This window comes from Balaenoptera acutorostrata, chromosome 5 (genome assembly GCF_949987535.1).
Source record: "Balaenoptera acutorostrata chromosome 5, mBalAcu1.1, whole genome shotgun sequence".
Taxonomy (NCBI): Eukaryota; Metazoa; Chordata; class Mammalia; order Artiodactyla; family Balaenopteridae; genus Balaenoptera; species Balaenoptera acutorostrata.
In genome coordinates, this window is record NC_080068.1 from 55,341,188 (window position 1) to 55,361,586 (window position 20,399).

General features: G+C 34.4%; 1 protein-coding gene across 1 annotated transcript; it reads right to left on the minus strand.

Moving 5' to 3' along the window:
- Positions 1 to 493: 493 nt before the first annotated feature.
- CSN3 (casein kappa) lies at positions 494 to 5,211 on the minus strand. Its single transcript, XM_007193562.2, has 3 exons — positions 5,146 to 5,211; positions 2,117 to 2,149; positions 494 to 952 (listed from the first exon to the last, which is right to left on the minus strand). The coding sequence occupies exons 1-3, from the start codon at positions 5,200 to 5,202 to the stop codon at positions 494 to 496; spliced, it is 549 nt and encodes a 182-aa protein (XP_007193624.2). The 5' UTR covers positions 5,203 to 5,211.
- Positions 5,212 to 20,399: the final 15,188 nt, after the last annotated feature.

A 20,399-nucleotide genomic window follows, 5' to 3' on the forward strand; every position in this document is an offset into this window, starting at 1 on the left:
AAAATTAGAGTGCAAGAACACTGTTGAATGCAAGAACACTGTTATACAATTAAAATGTATTTAAACTCATATCCTATGTAAATTGTTCTAAGAAGTTGTATTTTTGAGATAAGAAAAATCATGAGTTTAACATTGTCTTTTACTCCACTGTCTTTGTCTGTGAATAGGAATAAAATAAAACAAATAGATTCTAGGAGTGTTACAGTTGTTGAAAAAAGTTTGATAAAAAAGTTCCCAATTTTTCTTCATTTTGTAAAATACAATTATTTTTCATTTCTTGTTGGAAAAAAATCTAGTGTATCAATGCTAAGGTAACACCAAATTAAAGTTATAATTAGCCCATTTTGCCTGCTCCCGTAACAGATTTAATTTATCCATCTATACTATTTTAGATTTTGTGATTGTTGTGATAAATCCATGAATCTTGTCTATTATTCATTTTGTCTTTTTCTCATTTACCTGTGTTGTCTTCTTTGATGTTTCCTTAGAGTTTTTAGACCACAGGTGAAGTAACTTGGACTGTGGTGGTCTCAGGTGTACTCGTGATGAATTCTGAGGAAGCTTCTGGAGTAACTACAGTGTTCACTATTGGTTCAGTGGTAGGTATAAGTGTAGGCTCAGCAGTAGCAATGGTATTGATGATAGGGATGACTGTTTTATCCTGAGTTTTCTTTGGTGGAATGGCAATAAATGATGGACGTGGGTGTGGGTGATGTGCCGCAGTAGGTGGGTGGATATTTGGCAGGAATTGCCATTGAGGAATTTGGGCATGTGGCCTAACTGCAACTGGCTTTGCATAATATGGGTAAGGCATAAATTGGTTATTAATTAGTGCAGCTAGTCTGTGCTGGTAGTAATTGAGTCCATAACTAGGATACCTACTCAGCACATAATGAATTGGAATATATTTTACTGTTTTTTCATTGAACAATCTTTCACCATTCTCACAGCGCTGCAAAAAGAATAAATTATGCAGAATAGTATTATTGTAGGCTAGAATGAAAAGATGTCTTAAATCAGAATTTTTTGAAATACAATGTTACAGTATTTGATGTTAAGTAAGTACAACATTGGACATAGTGAACCCAGCAACCATATTATTTTACGTGATATGGATTTGTACACTTCCCTTCCCCTTCTTGATTTTCAACAAATGTTAAAAATAATATTAGTTTCAAAAAAATTAGATGAGCTAATCCATAATGTAAATCACATTGACCAGAGCTTGGCATACACAAAAAGTGCTCAGTAAATGCTGTGCATTATAAGTACCACAGCTAGACCAGTCTCATAGAGTGCTTTGGCATATAGTATACAAACATACTACACACAGAAAAAACTATGTATATATTTTTCCTTATACGTGTATATATACATTCTCACCACATGTTTGTAATTGTTTTTTATTTTATTTACCTAGGGATTAGGCTGAGGGCACATTTTTTTCTAAACTAATTATATCAGAATAGTAAAATAATGTGATGTGGATTTCTGGATTTATACTTTGGATTTTTTTCAGCCTAGTTTTATCCATTAAAGATCAGTTAGGAAATTTTCTATTTTTATTTGCTTCAGTTCTATTAATTATGTGCAGTTATAAAAATACATCGTTAGATCTTTCCATATAAATAGAAACAAATCAACAAAATTACACTGCAAAGCAATCCCTTCTCATGAAAGGAGACCTATTCATTCAAACAGATTGGGGAAACAAAAGGTAGAAGTAAATACAAGTGTATGAGAGGTATTCAAAGAAGGGTCAGAGAGGGATCTTTCCCCAAGTCTTTAAAAGTAGGCAGGAGAAATATTAAACTTTGCTTTTGTTTTCATTTTTACCCACTACTAAATTCTGAGAGGGTTTTCTCATGTTGCTAAATACACATGAAAATCAAAAGACATGACTTGGCCTACAAAATGATACTGAGATTTTCAGATAAACATTGAGGTTGATTCATATGATTGGTTGTTGAAGTGATTTTTTTACAAGGATTATTAGATTATTTCATGGAGTTTAAATATTTACTTAGCGTTTAGACAGAGGCATTTTAATATCATTAAACTTTGCATAATATTATACTTTGGAGTTCATATCTCTACTGGAAACATTTAAACTTACTGTTGATTGTTCCTGGTTTTGCCCCTCTGCACTCTGGTGAGATTCAGAGAAAGAATAAGAAATAAGAAGTTAAAAACAAGCAAGACACAATCTAGATTTTTTTGTGGTTTTAAAAATATCTTTTATATCAAAGACAAAACATATTTTTTGTTTTTATTTTAGTATTGTAAAATATTATAAAGCACTTTCCATGGTTATCTAACCATAGTCTGTGAACCACTCAAGAAGTGACAGAAATATACTAACTAAAGTAGTAATAATGAGTTCCATGGTTAAGTTGTCTTTAAAAATCACTGTTTAGGGAGAAAAATTCAATGTTGAAAAGAATATGATCATTTGACCCCAACAAATATAATGCATGATATTTGCTTAAATGAAGAACATGAACAACCTATATTCAGTTTGTATTGAATATACGTTGTTAAAAATAAGAGGAGCATTGAGCATATTTTTCTGGTTTTGTTCTCCTACTAAGATGATTTATGAGGTTTTCTTGATTAAAAATATCTAGCAAAACGTCAGTATATAAGTGTTGTATAAATAACACCATTTAAAAAAATCAATTTTTGTGTATTTATAGTGTTTTTCTTAATTCTGGATTACAACATTCATAGGAAATCAGGAGTTAGCAATTTTATGAAGCTTTAAAACTCACAGAAGTTTTATAAACTTTTGAGTGAGTTCATAATGGTAAATGTTTTTAAAATGACAGTTCTAGTTTAAGACTTTTCACACATATCACTTGGATATAAAAGACTACAAACCTTTTGGAAGTTGTAGGTATAGAAAATCAGAGATTAGAAAAAAAAATACTGGTGTGTAATAAGAGACAGAGACTTATTTTTCTCTAAATTTATTAAATCACTAGTTTAAAATTTAGAAAGTTATATAAATATTGAAAGTTTGCCTATACTCAAAAATCCTGATAATCTAGATATTTAAATATAATACCAATCTATATGTATTATGTATTCCTGGTATATGTTCATTTTAGTGTCTTGTATCTTACTTCTTTTAAAAGGAGTATGATCTCTCATATCATTTTTCCATTATATCATAGTTTTCATGCTTACATATTCATAGTTGAAATATAAATAATCAAAATATTATGTCATGAAATGTTTGTTCTTTATTGTTAACCATTAAAGCTTTTTCCAAAAAATATTTTATTATAAATAGAGAGATGAATAACATCTGGATATCAGTGGCCTTTTAAATAGTTTTAATTGATTTCTTAAGACAGGTTTTCAAAAATGTGATTTTGGGGGGGAAATTCTTCGATAGAAATTATTAAACTGCTGTACAGAAAATTTAGGCCAACTTATAATGCCACCAGTAGGCTATAAGATTGTGCAGTTCATCTCATAATTGCTAGTAATAAATTGTATCTTAACTATTTTTATTTTGGAGAGAAGGAATAAATTTAGCACATAAAAGATGCTATCACATTGCTGTTTTAATTTGTATAATTTTGATTGCTCATAAGATTGGATGGTAAAATCTATAAACTTTCATTCTTTTTTTGAATTATTTGTTCATGTCTGTGGGGCTTGTAGCTTTGTGAAAACCAGAAGGAGTATTTGGGGGCTAGAGCAGGCTCAAGTAGCTCAAGAAGAGGTTGCTATAGGTCAGGCAGTTGTGGATCACTTTCTGATTTAAACTTTAATCCTTTTCACTCAAAGAGAAAACCCAAGTTCTAAATATGCAGGTGGCGACAATAAAATCAAATTTCAGAGAATAAATGAAAGAAAATAAATGTGAAAGTCATAGTAATTCAAATATTTAAAAAGTTTGACTCCAAGAATTTACCTAATAGAGTTATTTAAGAGATATTAACTTAAAAGCAAATCTAAATTTAATAATAAATGAATTATGAAACAAGGACTAGCGCCCTCCCATATTTTACAATCTAAGAGAAGGTCATAAAACATGAGACATTTGCCTTCCTGTACTAGCTATTGGCAAATAAGTGCCTGGGATCCCCAAATGAACATGAAAATAAAACAGAGCAATAGCCAAAACAATAAGGAAAACAAGTCGAAAAAATTAAAAGAAAAAAAAATTCCAAACATTTTTCTTGTTCCAACAGCCTTAATACACAGCATGTAATTCAAGAAAATGCCTGAAAATCAGAGTTGTTTATGGATATAAGCCCTGAGAAGGAGTCTCAATTGACATAATGGGAAGATTATAACAGAAGTTACAGTATGTTTGAATGTTAAAAGTACATGTCAAGTTATTTGAAATTGGTAAAAAAGCTTAAACGAGCTCCTAATTTATTTATTTTTTTTAATAAATTTATTTATTTATTTATTTTTGGCTGTGTTGGGTCTTCGTTTCTGTGCGAGGGCTCTCTCCAGTTGCGGCAAGCGGGGGCCACTCTTCATCGCGGTGCGCGGGCCTCTCACTGTCGTGGCCCCTCCCACTGCGGAGCACAAGCTCCAGACACGCAGGCTCAGTAGGTGTGGCTCACGGGCCTAGCCGCTCCGCGGCAGGTGGGATCTTCCCGGACCGGAGCACGAACCCGTCTCCGCTGCATTGGCAGGCGGACTCCCAACCACTGCACCACCAGGGAAGCCCAGCTCCTAATCTTTTAAGAATTTAGTCCCTTAAGAGATTGGAGTCTGCACAAGATAGGAATTTAATTAAAAACATTTCTGATCCTGGTCTATGATTTCTGTATTTATTTTTTGTGAATTTTTAGAGCACATTATAATTTAAAAATATTTTCAGTACTGTTTTTTCCCCCAAAATGTATTTTCTCTATCATATGAAAATTTTAAAGGTTTTCTATACATGATAAAGTATGACTTCTTGATTCCTGGAAACCAGAAGTATATTCAGAAGAACATGACTTTAATTTTATGAGAAATAAATGTAAAAATAAATTACTGTTAGGAAAATATAGTTAGTATGCAGCTGTTTTGTTCCATAAAATATAACTGTATTTAGAAATTTACATAATTAGAGACCTTAAATAAAATTTTTAAAAAGTTTTGATACAAATTGATCAGATGAAATTAACTCACCAAAAAAGGCAGGGTTAATGCCAGGATAGTCACAACTAGGAAAAAACTCTTCATCATTGCACCTAAAAATAAAAATTAAAAACATTACATTAAAAGGATCTGTTGCTAATAATTTAAGAGTGATTTGGAACAATGTCCTCTTTGGTTTAAGGGGGGAAAAAAAGTCAGATTTCGGGGTAGATTTAACCAATGTGGAAAATCTATATCTATTTTATTAAAAGCTTTAGAAAAACCAAACAGTATAAAATGAATGTATTTAATTTTTGGTTATATTACTGAAAGTACCATTATAAGGTTAATCATATATTCATTTCACATGCACCAAGAACCTACTAGGAACAAAGCACTGTGTCAAGTGTTGAGATTATCAAGGTGAATTGGTCTTGCCAAGTAACATCAATTTTAGGAAGAGAGTTGCAACACACACAAATCACTGTTAGAGGAAAGAAAGTAGAAAATGTCACAAAAGTGGTTTTCTACAGATAGAAGTTTTCAGTTAAGAAATCAACAAATTATTTCTGTAGGAGATAGCATTATAGGTGGGACTTGCCCATGCAGAGATTAATAGAGAGAAACTTCAAGTAGAGGAGAAAGCCTTGGGACTATCCATGGACATTTGAATGGAGAGAAGGGAAATACAAAATTGGAAAGAAAGTTGAGGGAAGAAAAAGCAGAGGTCTTAAATGCCAGGTTGGAGAATTAGACATGCCTTTCTAAACAACGGAAAGCAATTGAGTGGTTTCAGATTAGAGACTGAGGTGACTACACATTCCTTTGGAGAACTGAGTTCTATCTCAGGCTCTATCTCTACTTGTGTAATTTTGGCCAAGTAATTTCCTTTATCTGGGCCTTACTACTGTTACCTATAAACAAAAGTTAGAACTGAAATTTCTGAAATTCTATAATTCCACAATTAATCTAACAGGAACATGTAAAATGGAGGAGATGGGGGGTATACTGAAACTGCATTTTTCATAATCTGCTTCTCCAGTAATCATAAATGATGTGATTAACTTGATCATTTTAATGAAAAAATATGAGATATGGCAATTACAGGTCTCTGGCTGAAATATTTGAAGAAATAAATTAGCCTTACCTTTGTAAAGGAGTATAGGGTAGTTACGCATATTTATTTGATTTTTTAAAAAAATAAATTGCCTTTTTAAAAAGATACATATAACACTTCAAAATTTTAATATTTAAATGCATATTGTATTTATGAAGTAAATACTAACTACGTCTTGTTGCAGCTATTGTTATTGCTATACTTGTATAGACTTGAAACCTACAAACTGAGTTTTACAAAAGAGGGTCACAGAGTTAAAGTTCAGGCTTGGTAAAGAGAGCACACACCAGACTCCATTCACCTTTGATTTTCAGCCAAGAATGATTAGAAAAGCTGTCTACTAAACTGACTTCAGAACCTCTGATGGGATATCATTGGATGGAAAAGAACTCATGTGTGATCAAATTTGAACAACCTACAGCATAGGTTGTTTCCTCTCAAGTTTCACTGAGAAGGATGGAGTTCCTTATTAATTCTTCACTTGCCAGTTAACTTTTTCTTAATTGAAATAGATTTGACATATAACATTGTGTAAATTTAAGGTGTACAACATGTAGATTTGATGTATTTGTATAATTGTAATATGATTGCCATTATAGTGATAATTAACACCTCTGTCATGTCACATAATTATCATTTCTTTTTTGTGGTTGGAATAATTAAGATCTAGTCCCTTAGCAAGCTTGATGATTATAATACAGTATAGTGAATATAGAAACAATATTGTACAATAATCACTGTTTAACTTTTAAGACTGTAGACTGAACAATAATATTTCCATGGTGAATCACAGACTTCTTTACAATTCATGCAAAATTATAACACAAACATACAGAAAAACAATCTGTAAAATGATAGTAGTTCCTCCCTTTTTATTGTAAACAGAAATCAGAGAGAGAAAACCATACTTTACTTGTCGGTTACTTAAACCAATGAGTACTTGAAGTTGCCTTCATCACTTGGTAAGAAAGAAAAATTTGTGAAACAGAAGAACTATTCAGCTTTCATTAGGATATGTAAGTCATGTTTTTTTTTAAAAAACTATATTATAACAAATAAAATTATAACCTTTAGATATAAATAAAATTTTGAAATTAATTAAGGGATCAATCTGGATTATTGTGCACTTTCATCTTCCTAAGTTAGCCCTCCACATTTGTCTGTAGGAGTAGGTTCATTGTCTTGAACAATGAACCTTTTTTTTAGAATTTACATTGTCTTCAGTAGTTTATCCAGTATCAAACCTTGACTTTAACCCAAAGTGAAGTTAAAAATAAATTTGATGATAACATTATACAGAATCTAAGGTTTAGGTTAGAAACTAATATCAAAATGATGCCAAGGCATATTCAAGCTTAACAATAAAGTTAAAAGGAAGAAAATGTGCCTCTAAAATAACATTGGTGGCGTTATTATTAACTACTGTGAAAAAGAATCATTCTCTCTGGACGTTTTAATATGATTACCTTTCCTTGTGCCCGTCAGGTCTTGCTTGGCAGTAGGTTGAGTTGGCCTCTCAACTGTAGGGAAGACCCAAGGTAAATAACTGGAGACTAATTAAAGGGTGTTAGTGCCTTGCGTCATGCGATTTATCTTCCTTCTACATTGCACCCAATAGGAAGATGACAGAAAGGAAAGATTTGACAATAGCAGGACCATCTTTGCGTCTATCTCGGTTAATGAAATGCAGAGGGGGAAATAGAGTTGTCATCCATAAGGTTTGAAAAGAGATTATTCACACTTTTTAAAGAATGAATTTTTATGTTTTATGAAAAGATATGGAGAAGTTCTAAAAATATTAACTGCATTCTTAATCAACTAACTATACCTATTTGAATTTAAAGCTATTATTAAAATGAAAAATAGCTAACCACAGCACTTTTACATTTCAAATGTTTCTTTTTAATTTAAGACCCTGGATATCAATTGACCCTATATATATTATGGGCTGTGGTTGGTCGTATTCTTCCAGAATTACAACCATCAATACTTAAAAACTAGAAAACTGACCATCTCTTATATACTCAAGAACAACTTCTTACAAGTTATTTCCAAATATGAAATAGTTTAATCGATATAAAGTAGGGATCCATTTGCGTTTTATTCTTCAGTAAGTTCATGGTATAAGCATGCAATAAGCACCTGTTGATTGATTAACCTCTTATGAATCAAAGTTGCACTTAGATTCTTAAATTTCAATAATATATAGGTGAACCATTCTGGATGTATAAAATTAAATTATTGAATTCAGAATAATTGTTCTGTTTCAAAGACAGCTCATTCTGACTTACAAAATGTATATCATAAAACCACCAATATGGGGAATATTTTGGTAAAATACAGCTAACCAAATAATTTGCCTAGATAATTCAGGGAAGAATATTTTCTTTTGCTTACATTTCTCTGGAAAAAACATTAACTATGACTTCACTTTAGCTGTGAAGTCCTGGCCAGATTGAGGTATTTACAGGAATCAATGTAGGACTGCCAGAATACAAACAAGAAATAATAACAGCATTGTGTTGTATTCCTCTTTTTCTTAGAAGTATTTCATGTCTGAGAAGGTTAGGAATGATGTTCACAGCCCTGAATGCTTATTCAGAGTAAGTTGAGATTTTCTATTTTTCAAAATAGTTGATTTCTGCAGTTCAGAGAAAGATGGCAGAGTTTCAAAACTGCTAAAACATGCTGCTAAAGTAGTAAGACCAGCCAATCTATTTGGACTGTTCAGTTACATCATTTTCCTTTGGTCATCTGGGTCAAGTGATGGTTGGAAGATTATGTTCTGGTCAGTCCTCAAATTATGAAAGTGTTCTGTTCCACATGGTAATTTCTTTGCCATTGACGTAGAGCCATAAAATGATACTGATTTTCAGTTGAGAGTTTATTTATTTAATTCACAAGTACCAGAGACTCAGAGTACCTTCAATGACATTGTCAGGATAATATATTTCACCTGGGAATGCTAGGAATCCTTCTCCCTACTAAAAGAAAAACATTTCTACATTTCTTCTGGGCCCCTTGGGAACTTTGCAAAACTAAATATTATTCTTTTAGCACAAATTATTTCAGGTACTGTTCCAGGCATTAAGGATAAATTAGTAGCCAAAGCAGGCAAAGATTGTTGCCCTTGTGGAGCTGATAGTCTAACATTTACTTGAATACTAGTGACACTGAACATTCCCCATATCATATATATCCACCTCAGGCAATCTAAGAGAGCTAAAGAGTTTTGAGTGATCGTTGTAGACAAACTAGGTGAATTCTATTCTGGAGCTATTCAGATACCCTAGTGTTTTCCAAAGAAAAGCTCTTAAAAGAAGAATCAGACCTCCTACAAAATGAAATCTCCCAGGGTGTCAGGATGATGCTGAACAGTCTTCAAACTTATTGTGTTTGTGATCTAGAACTGATTCACCAGCCTTGATCTAGTCAAGTATTCATCTGAGGCGCCATGACGGACTCCTGAAACATCCCTGGAATATGGGAGGAGCACCAGCAGGGCTTCTCAGTCAAGCTACAGCTTCCTTGTGTTTAGATCCTGGTAAGCAGTGTCCATTTATATAACTCTGACACACTGGAGCTATTGCATTTTTAAGAAGTTCATATTTCCAGCACTATGAAATAAACATTTTGTGATAAGTGGAAAGATGATTATCGACTCGTATGCATTCTTTTACCCATAGCAGCTTCCTCTTATTCTGTTAGTGTTTCTTACATCTGTTATGTACTTTATTTCCATTTTCTCTTCTTTTGGTGGTATTAACTTGCATGTGGTTTCGTTATTATTTTTTCTGTCTTATTTTATTTTTTAGCAACTTCATTAGTACCAGGCTGATCTCAATACCATGTGCTTGAAGTACAACAATGTTTGTGATAGTAGTCACAAAGTAAATAACTAACATAACTTTCTATATTATTAATTCTTAAGACATCAGAAAAGTAACATTTTAGTGTAGAAATTTGTGTGCTTCAGAAACCATTGCTGTTGTGTAAAAATCATGGGAAAATAGCATAAAATGCTCTTAAAATTGTTTTAACACTAACAAAGTGGAATATCACAATTTTGCTCTCCTGTAGATCATTCAGTTAAATAAAAAATGCACAGACATATACAGTTCTTATTAAAAAATAAGGCACTTTGGGAATAGAGTAGATAGTCATGGTCTCTACTTGCAGGGAACATCTAAAGAGAACATGTTTTCAGCTGGACATTGGTAGGAAGACTGTGAGGAGACATTGGATGTCATCTGGAGCCCAGAATGGAGTGTCATTCTGACATTAGCATTAATGCACACATAAATTCATGCTTTAGTGACTTTCCAGGGTTTCTGGGTCCCATTTAAAGACACAGATTACAAAATACAAGGGGTAATCAAGAAAACTTTTCATTTCTGTAAAGTGTTAATTAGCCAATGTGGTCTTAGGGCTCTCAGTAATTCTGTCCTACATTTACTCCCATAGGTCTTTTATTCCTTTTTGGCCATTCAAAACAGATAGGTCAACTCTGACCTCCATGTGGCCAAATCCATTGCTAACATTTAGATCCTCTGCTTAGTCAATCTCAGCAGCCTTTGGAACGGTGATTGGTCTTTCTGACTTTCAAGATTTCTTTTTCTGTTTTTTTCCTCTCTAATCACTGCCTGCTCTTACTTTCTCTCTTGGTTCCTTTTATTTTCTTCAAACTTTAAAGTTGGGAGAACTTTCAAAGTTTCTTCCTGAGTTCACCACTCCTCTACCTTTCCCCCTAGTCTCTATCTTTAATATCATTCTAGTTGACCTACTCCATTCCTATAGCCTTAAATATCATCTACATGCAGTTGACTTCATTGAACTACAGATTTAAGTATCTAAGAGTTTTGTAACACCTCTGTTTGTATTTGAATTAGACACCCCAAATTTACCATGAACAAAACCTAATATTTGATCTGCAAACATATCCCTGTCTCAAATAAGTCCTCCACTAGTCTTTTCCTTTTTAATAAATGGTGCTATGATAACCCAGTGGCTCAAGAGAAAATCCTATGTGTCGTCTTTTGTCCCACCTCCCTTACGATCCATAGAAGAATGATAAGCCCTGTCTTAATAATATATGCTGAATCTGTCACCACTTTCTAGTCTTACCTAGTGAGGCCCAGCTACTGACTTTGCACACCTGACTATCCCAACAGTTCCCTGTCTGATCTCACTACTTTCACTCTTGTCATCTTACAATCATTCTTTACATAGCCATAAAATTGTTATTTTTGGACATATATCTAATATGATTATTCTCCTGCTTAAAATCTTTCAATGGCTTCCTATAGCACTTAGAATAAGTTCCAAACCTTTTATCAGAGGCTACTAGTCTCTCTTTATTCCTCTTATCTTATCTTCTACCAATCTTTCTCTCAGTACATGCCAGCTTCAACAACCTTTCTGTTCCTAGAAAATACCAAACTCTGGGATTTCTGGGAAAATCAGGAACTTTTCACTTGTGTTCATAGTCTCAGAAATGTTCTTACCCCAGTTTTTCTCACTACTGTCTCCCATATATTATTCAGGTTTCAGCTTGAATATCTTCTTCTCAGAGATGCTTTCCTTGGCACTTTTTCTGAGTAGTCATTTCCTTTTCTTCATCACTCTATTATTTTACTTTATAATTTTCTTCATAACTTATCACAAAAAGAAATGATTTTAAAAATTTGTATATGTTTGTTTACTATTCTCTGTCTTCTTCCACTAGGAGATAGCTTTCCCAGTGCATAGACCTTTGTCGGGCACATATGAGACACTCAAATATTTGTTGCAGAAATGATTAATTATATACACTATTTGTTTAAGTTGCAAATTCTGGCCTCACTTCACACTACTGAGTCAGAATTTTTAAGTGGAGAAGTGTCCCTGGAAATCTGCACAGTTAGTAAGAGTCTAAATAATTTTTTGTTCAGATGGAAGTTTGGAAATCACTACTTTCTTCTTGATGAAGTCAGAACCTGGTCATGAAGAACTTGTAAAGTGGACAAGCATATTATCTGTTTCCCCTGGAATTCTAATTTATTTCACTGAAGAGCTAGTATATGCGGTTAAGTGATGGATTTTTCTGGGATTAATTTTTCTGTGAGAGCATTAGAACTGACTTCCCCCGACTGCTGGGGAAGCTGGGCTCAAGCTGGACTCTCATTTGGAGTGACTGCAGCTGGATTTCAGTGTGGCCCTCTGGATTTTTTCATTCCAGTACCAAAGTCTTGGATTGTTGAGGGAAACTGGAGGCTTTCTTAAGCTATGGGAGGGAAGGGCACTTCAGTTGTCAATGCCTCACTTTCCACCTTGTTTTGTTGCTGTTAACTGCCTTCAGCTACCGTGATTTGACGCAACTTTGGCAGGAAGTTTCAACTCTGCCTGGGTATTAATAAACTGACATAGAAATCTGGGAAAATACTACCTTTCAGATATCTTAGCTAATTGTATACAAAAATAACACATCAGGTGATATTTGTTTTCTATATTTGTATAACAGAAATGTTATATACTAAACAAGAATATTACTAAGATATTTATTACCTTTCCTTTTCTTTCTCAGGTCAGAGTTTCTTTTTTTTTTTTTATAACATGTTTATTGGAGTATAATTGCTTTACAATGGTGTGTTAGTTTCTGCTTTATAACAAAGTGAATCAGCTATACATATGCATATATCCCCATATCTCCTCCCTCTTGCGTCTCCCTCCCATCCTCCCTATCCCACTTAGGTGGCCACAAAGCACCGAGTTGATCTCCCTGTGCTCTGCGGCTGCTTCCCACTAGCTATCTATTTTACATTTGGGAGTACATATAAGTCCATGCCACTCTCTCACTTCGTCCCAGTTGACATTTCCCCCTCCCCGTGTCCTCAAGTCCATTCTCTACGTCTGGGTCATTTTTCCTGTCCCGCCCCTACGTTCTTCAGAACCATTGTTTTCTTTTTCTTTTTAGATTCCATATATACGTGTTAGCATACGGTATTTGATTTTCTCTTTCTGACTTACTTCACTCTGTATGACAAACTCTAGGTCCATCCACCTCACTACAAATAACTCAATTTCGTTTCTTTTTATGGCTGAGTAATATTCCATTGTATATATTTGCCACATCTTCTTTATCCATTCATCTGTCGATGGACACTTAGGTGGCTTCCATGTCCTGGCTTTTGGAAATAGTGCTGCAATGAACACTGTGATACATGACTCTTTTTGAATTATGCTTCTCTCAGGGTATATGCCCAGTAGTGGGATTACTGGGTCGTATAGTAGTTCTATTTTTAGTTTTTTAAGGAACCTACATACAGTTCTCCATAGTGGCTGTATCAATTTACATTGCCACCAACAGTGCAAGAGGGTTCCCTTTTCTCCACACCCTCTCCAGCATTTATTCTTTGTAGTTTTTTTGATGATGGCCATTCTGAATGGTTTGAGATATCTCATTGTAGTTTTGATTTGCATTTCTCTAATGATTAATGATGTTGAGCATTCTTTCATGTGTTTGTTGGCAATCTGTATATCTTCTTTGGAGAAATCTCTATTTAGTTCTTCCGCCCATTTTTGCATTGGGTTGTTTGTTTTTTTGATAATGAGCTGCATGAGCTGCTTGTAAGCTTTGGAGATAAATCCTTTGTCAGTTGCTTCATTTGCAAATATTTTCTCCCATTCTGAGGGTTGTCTTTTCGTCCTGTTTATGCTTTCCTTTGCTGTGCAAAAGCTTTTAAGTTTCATTAGGTCCCATTTGTTTATTTTTGTTTTTATTTCCATTTCTCTAGGAGGTGGGTCAAAAGGGATCTTGCTGTGATTTATGTCATAGAGTGTTCTGCCTATGTTTTCCTCTAAGAGTTTGATGGTGTCTGGCCTTACATTTAGGTCTTAAATCCATTTTGAGTTTATTTTTGTGTATGGTGTTAGGGAGTGTTCTAATTTCATTCTTTTACATGTAGCTGTCCAGTTTTCCCAGCACCACTTATTGAAGAGGCTGTCTTTTCTCCACTGTATATTCTTGCCTCCTTTATCAAACATAAGGTGACCATATGTGCATGGGTTTATCGCTGGGCTTTCTATCCTTTTCCATTGATCTGTATTTCTGTTTTGTGCCATTACCATACCGTCTTGTTTACTGTAGCTTTGTAGTATAGTCAGAAGACCGGGAGCCTGATTCCTCTAGCTCCGTTTTTCTTTCTCAAGATTACTTTGGCTATTTGGGGTCTTTTGTGTTTCCATACAAATTGTGAAATTTTTTGTTCTAGTTCTGTGAAAAATGCCAGTCGTAGTTTGACAGGGATTGCACTGAATCTGTAGATTGCTTTGGGTAGTATAGTCATTTTCACAATGTTGATTATTCCAATCCAAGAACATGGTATATCTCTCCATCTGTTTGTATCATCTTTAATTTCTTTCATCAGTGTACTGTAGTTTTCTGCATACAGGTGTTTTGTTTCCTTAGGTAGGTTTATTCCTAGGTATTTTATTCTTTTTGTTGCAATGGTAAATGGGAGTGTTTCCTTAATTTCTCTTTCAGATATTTCATCATTAGTGTATAGGAATGCAAGAGATTTCTGTGCATTAATTTCATATCCTGCTACTTTAGCAAATTCATTGATTAGCTCTAGGAGTTTCCTGGTAGCATCTTTAGGATTCTCTATGTATAGTATCATGTTATCTGCAAACAGTGACAGTTTTACTTCTTTTCCAATTTGGATTCCTTTTATTTCTTTTTCTTCTCTGATTGCTGTGGTTAAAACTTCCAAAACTTTGTTGAATAATAGTGGTGAGAGTGGGCAACCTTGTCTTGTTCCTGATCTTAGTGGAAATGGTTTCAGTTTTTCACCATTGGGGATGATGTTAGCTGTGGGCTTGTCACATATGGCCTTTATTATGTTGAGGTAAGTTCCCTCTATGCCTACTTTGTAGAAAGTTTTTATCATAAATGGGTGTTGAATTTTGTCAAAAGCTTTTTCTGCAACTATTGAGATGATCATATGGTTTTTATTCTTCAATTTGTTAATGTTTTGTATCATATTGATTGATTTGCATATATTTAAGAATCCTTGCATTCCTGGGATAAATCCCACTTGATCATGGTGTATGATCATTTTAATGTGCTGTTGTATTCTGTTTGCTAGTATTTTGTTGAGGATTTTTGCACCTATGTTCATCAGTGATATTGGCCTGTAGTTTTCTTTCTTTGTGACATCTTTGTATGATTTTGGTATCAGAGTGATGGTGGCCTCGTAGAATGAGTGTGGGAGTGTTCCTCCCACTGCTATATTTTGGAAGAGTTTGAGAAGGATAGGTGTGAGCTCTTCTCTAAATGTTTGATAGAATTTGCCTGTGAAGCCATCTGGTTCTGGGCTTTTGTTTGTTGGAAGATTTTAAATCACAGTTTCAATTTCAGTGCTTGTGTTTGGTCTGTTTATATTTTCTATGTCTTCCTGGTTCAGTCTTGGAAAGTTGTGCATTTCTAAGATTTTGTCCACTTCTTCCAGGTTGTCCATTTTACTGGCATATAGTTGCTTGTAGTAATCTCTCATGATCCTGTGTATTTCTGCAGTGTCAGTTGTTATTACTCCATTTTTGTTTCTAATTCTATTGATTTGAGTCTTCTCCCTTTTTTTCTTGATGAGTCTGGCTAATGGTTTATCAATTTTGTTTATCTTCTCAAGGAACCAGCTTTTAGTTTTATTGATCTTTGCCATCGTTTCCTTCATTTCTTTTTCATTTATTTCTGATCTGATCTTTATGATTTCTTTCCTTCTGCTAACTTTGGGGGTTTTTTCCCTTCTTTCTCTAATTGCTGTAGGTGTAAAGTTAGGTTGTTTATTTGAGATGTTTCTTGTTTCTTAAGTTAGGATGGTATTGCTATAAACTTCCCTCTTAGAACTGCTTTTGCTGCATCCCATAGGTTTTCGGTCATCGTGTTTCCTTTGTCATTTTTTTGTAGGAATTTTTTGATTTCCTCTTTGATTTCTTCAGTGATCTCTTGGTTATTAAGTAGTATATTGTTTAGCCTCCATGTGTTTTTATTTTTTACAGATTTTTTCCTGTAATTGATATCTAGTCTCATAGCGTTGAGGTCAGAAAAGATACTTGATGCGATTTCAATTTTCTTAAATTTACCAAGGCTTGATTTATGACCCAGGATATGATTTATCCTGGAGAATGTTCCATGAGCACTTGAGAAGAAAGTGTATTCTGTTGTTTTTGGATAGAATATTCTATAAATACCAATTAAGTCCAGCTTGTTTAGTGTATCTATTAAAGCTTGTCTTTTCTTACTTATTTTCACTTTGGATGATATGTCCATTGGTGAAAGTGGGGTGTTAAAGTCCCCTACTATGATTGTGTTACTGTCGATTTCCCCTTTTGTGGCTGTTAGAATTTGCCTTATGTATTGAGGTACTCCAATTTTGGGTGCATAAATATTTACAATTGTTATGTCTTCTCCTCAGATTGATCCCTTGATCATTATATAGTGTTCTTCTTTGTCTCTTGTAATAGTCTTTGTTTTAAAGTCTATTTTGTCTGATATGAGAATTGCTACTCCAGCTTTCTTTTGATTTCCATTTGCCTGGAATTTGTTTTTTCATCCCCTCACTTTCAGTCTGTATGTGTCCCTGGGTCTGAAGTGGGTCTCTTGTAGACAGCATATATACGGGTCTTGTTTTTGTATCCATTCAGCCAGTCTATGTCTTTTGTTTGGAGCATTTAATCCATTTACATTTAAGGTAATTATCAATATGTATGTTCCTATTACCATTTTCTTAATTGTTTTGGTTTTGTTATTGTAGGTCTTTTCCTTCTCTTGTGTTTCCTGCCTAGAGAAGTTCCTTTAGCATTTGTTGTAAAGTTGGTTTGGTGGTGCTCAATTTTCTTAGCTTTTGCTTGTCTGTAAAGGTTTTAATTTCTCCATCGAATCTGAATGAGATCCTTGCTGGGTAGAGTAATCTTGGTTGTAGGTTTTTTCCTTTCATCACTTTAAATATGTCCTGCCACTCCTTTCTGGCTTGCAGAGTTTCTGCTGAAAGATCAGCTGTTAACCTTATGGGGATTCCCTTGTATGTTATTTGTTGTATTTCCCTTGTTGCTTTTAAAATTTTTTCTTCGTATTAAATTCTGATAGTTTGATTAATGTGTGTCTTGGTATGTTTCTCCTTGGATTTATCCTTTATGGGACTCTCTGTGCTTCCTGGACTTGATTAACTATTTCCTTTCCCATTTTAGGGAAATTTTCAACTATAATCTCTTCACATATTTTCTCAGTCCCTTTCTTTTTCTCTTCTTCTTCTGGGACTCCTATAATTCAAATGTTGGTGCGTTTAATATTGTCTCAGAGGTCTCTGAGACTGTCCTCAATTCTTTTCATTCTTTTTTCTTTATTCTGCTCTGCAGTAGTTATTTCCACTCTTTTATCTTCCAGGTCACTTATCCGTTCTTCTGCCTCAGTTATACTGCTATTGATTCCTTCTAGAGAATTTTTAATTTCATTTATTGTGTTGTTCATCATTTTCTGTTTGCTCTTTAGTTCTTCTAGGTCCTTGTTAAACGTTTTATATATTTTCTGCATTCCATTTCCAAGATTTTGAATCATCTTTACTATCATTACTCTGAATTCTTTTTCAGGTAGACTGCCTATTTCCTCTTTGTTATTTTGGTCTGGTGGGTTTTTGCCTTGCTCCTTCATCTGCTGTGTGTTTCTTTGTCTTCTCATTTTGCTGAACTTACTGTGTTTTGGGGTCTGCTTTTCACAGGCTGTAGGTTTGTAGTTCCTGTTGTTTTGGTGTCTGCCCCTAGTGGCTAAGATTGGTTTAGAGGGTTGTGTAGGCTTCCTGGTGGAAGGGACTAGTGCCTGTGTTCTGTTGGATGAGGCTGGATCTTGTCTTTCTGGTGGGCAGGTCCGCATCTGGTGGTGTGTTTTGGGGTGTCTGTGACCTTATTATGATTTTAGGCAGCCTCTCTGCTAATGGATGGGGTTGTGTTCCTGTCTTGCTAGTTGTTTGGCAAAGGGTGTTCACCACTGTAACTTGCTGGTCGTTGAATGGAGCTGGGTCTTGGCGTTGAGATGGAGATCTCTGGGAGGTTTTCGCCGTTTGATATTACATGGAGTTGTGAGGTCTCTTGTGGTCCAATGTCCTGAACTCAGCTCTCCCTCCTAATAGGCAGAGGCCTGACCCCCAGCTGGAGCACCAAGACCCTGTCATGCACACGGGTCAGAATAAAAGGGAGAAAAAAAGAAAGAAAGAAAGAAAGAAAAAAATAAAATAAACTTATTAAAATAAAAAATAATTATTAACAATATAAAAGTTTGTTTAAAGTAATAAAAAAAAAGAAAGAAAGAAGATAGTAACCAAACCAAAAAACAAATCCACCAATGATAACAAGTGCTAAATACTATACTATACTAAAAAACAAACAAACAAAATGGATAGAGAGAACCCAGGACAAATGGTAAAAGCCAAGCTATACAGAAAAAATCACACACAGAAGCATACACATACACTCTCACAAGAAGAGAAAAAGGGAAAAAAAATATATGTATCGTTGCTCCCAAAGTCCGCCACCTCAATTTGGGATGATTTGTTGTCTATTCAGTTATTCCACAGATGCAGCATACATCAAGTTGATTGTGGAGATTTAATCCACTGCTCCTGAGGTTGCTGGGAGAGATTTCCCTTTCTCTTCTTTGTTCGCACAGCTCCTGGGGTTCAGCTTTGGATTTGGCCCCGCCTCTGCATGTAGGTCATCTGAGGGCACCTGTTCCTTTTGGGAGGTCTGAGTTCTTCTTCCAGCGTTCAGTAGGTGTTCTGTAGGAGTTGTTCCACATGTAGATGTATTTCTGATGTATTTGTGGGGGGGAAGGTGATCTCCATGTCTTACTCTTCCACCATCTTGAAGCCCCTCCAGAGTTTATTTCTAAGATTAAGAGAACTTTATATACTCATTTGTATATTTGTTAGAAATAGCTTCTAAATAATTTTATTCCTAATTTTTCCCTTTTTTACTTTGCTTGTTGAAGCTAAATGTTGTTAAAAATACCAATTTGAGTATTGAATTTGTCCATCTGTTAAGCGTCTGTTGAGAATCTGATGTATGCTTATCTAATTGTCAATAACCTATTTATCCATTAAGGTTCAGCTCAAAGTCACCAGTGGGACCTTTCCTAATTTTTGTAGGCAGAACTAATTTTCCCTTTGCTTAAAACAAGTGAACAAACAAACAAAACTCTATGAATACCTTATTGGAGCACTTATTACATGTATTGAAATTGTGTACATGTTTATTTTCCCCTCACTAGCCTGTAAGATCGTTAAAGGTGAAAAAAAATCCTTTGTACAAATCCCTAGCATTTAGCACAACAATTGATGTAAAAAAAATATTTAGTTTTTTAGTGAATGAATGAAATTTGAAAGATTAGATGGGGGACATGTGAGTCCTCTCCCCAAGGAAGTAACAGGATAGTGGAGTTGAATTTAGCTCTTTGTTTACTTTTGCAGGGAAGCCTCTTTCAATAATTAGTATGTTAACTCCACATGAATGTGGTACCAAGTGTCTCTATAGCTGATTACATTTTAAAATGGCATAGTGTATTCAGGGACACACTGAATTTGCCAACTGTTTTAGATGAGATGAGGATCATTCTATGGTCAATATAGTTTGGAAAATGTAGTTAAGCAAAATGATTTTTTAAACTGGCATTTTCAAGAATGTTACCGTGTGTATGTATACCATAAATTTGCAAGAGATATTTTGAGGATAAATATTTATTTGTGGGGCCATCTAGTGAGATTAATGCTTCAGGAAACACACTTCGGTAAACAGTGCTTTAGTGGATCCTATCTCCGTTAACCAACATTGGATTACAAAAGAGAATGGGGGTTTGATTGACAGGTTTACTGGGAAATTATCCCACCAAGTACAATAATCAAAAATGTCAGGACCAGGAATGATGTTGCCCAAATCCACTGGGAGAATAACTGATTCATTTTAATAGAATATATTTGCATCACAAACCTAGTAGATAAAAGTAGATGACAATGTTTTTTTCCCAGAAGGTTATAGTAATGTAATTTGAGCTGAATAAAGTAAAAATTCTATCCCAAGAGTTAAGGAATATATCAAAGACTTAAAAAAAGGAGGGAAGATAGTGAATTATTTGTAGAGCTGGCCCTCCTAACCTTCAGAGCAGCCA

Coding starts and splice junctions, on each gene's coding strand:
- CSN3 (XM_007193562.2), bottom strand. CDS start 5,202: ATGATGAAGAGTTTTTTCCTAGTTGTGACTATCCTGGCATTAACCCTG. Junction 2,150..5,145: donor CATTAACCCTGCCTTTTTTG/GTGAGTTAATTT, acceptor GAATCTCACCAG/AGTGCAGAGGGGCAAAACCA. Junction 953..2,116: donor AAAACCAGGAACAATCAACA/GTAAGTTTAAAT, acceptor TTCTTTTTGCAG/CGCTGTGAGAATGGTGAAAG.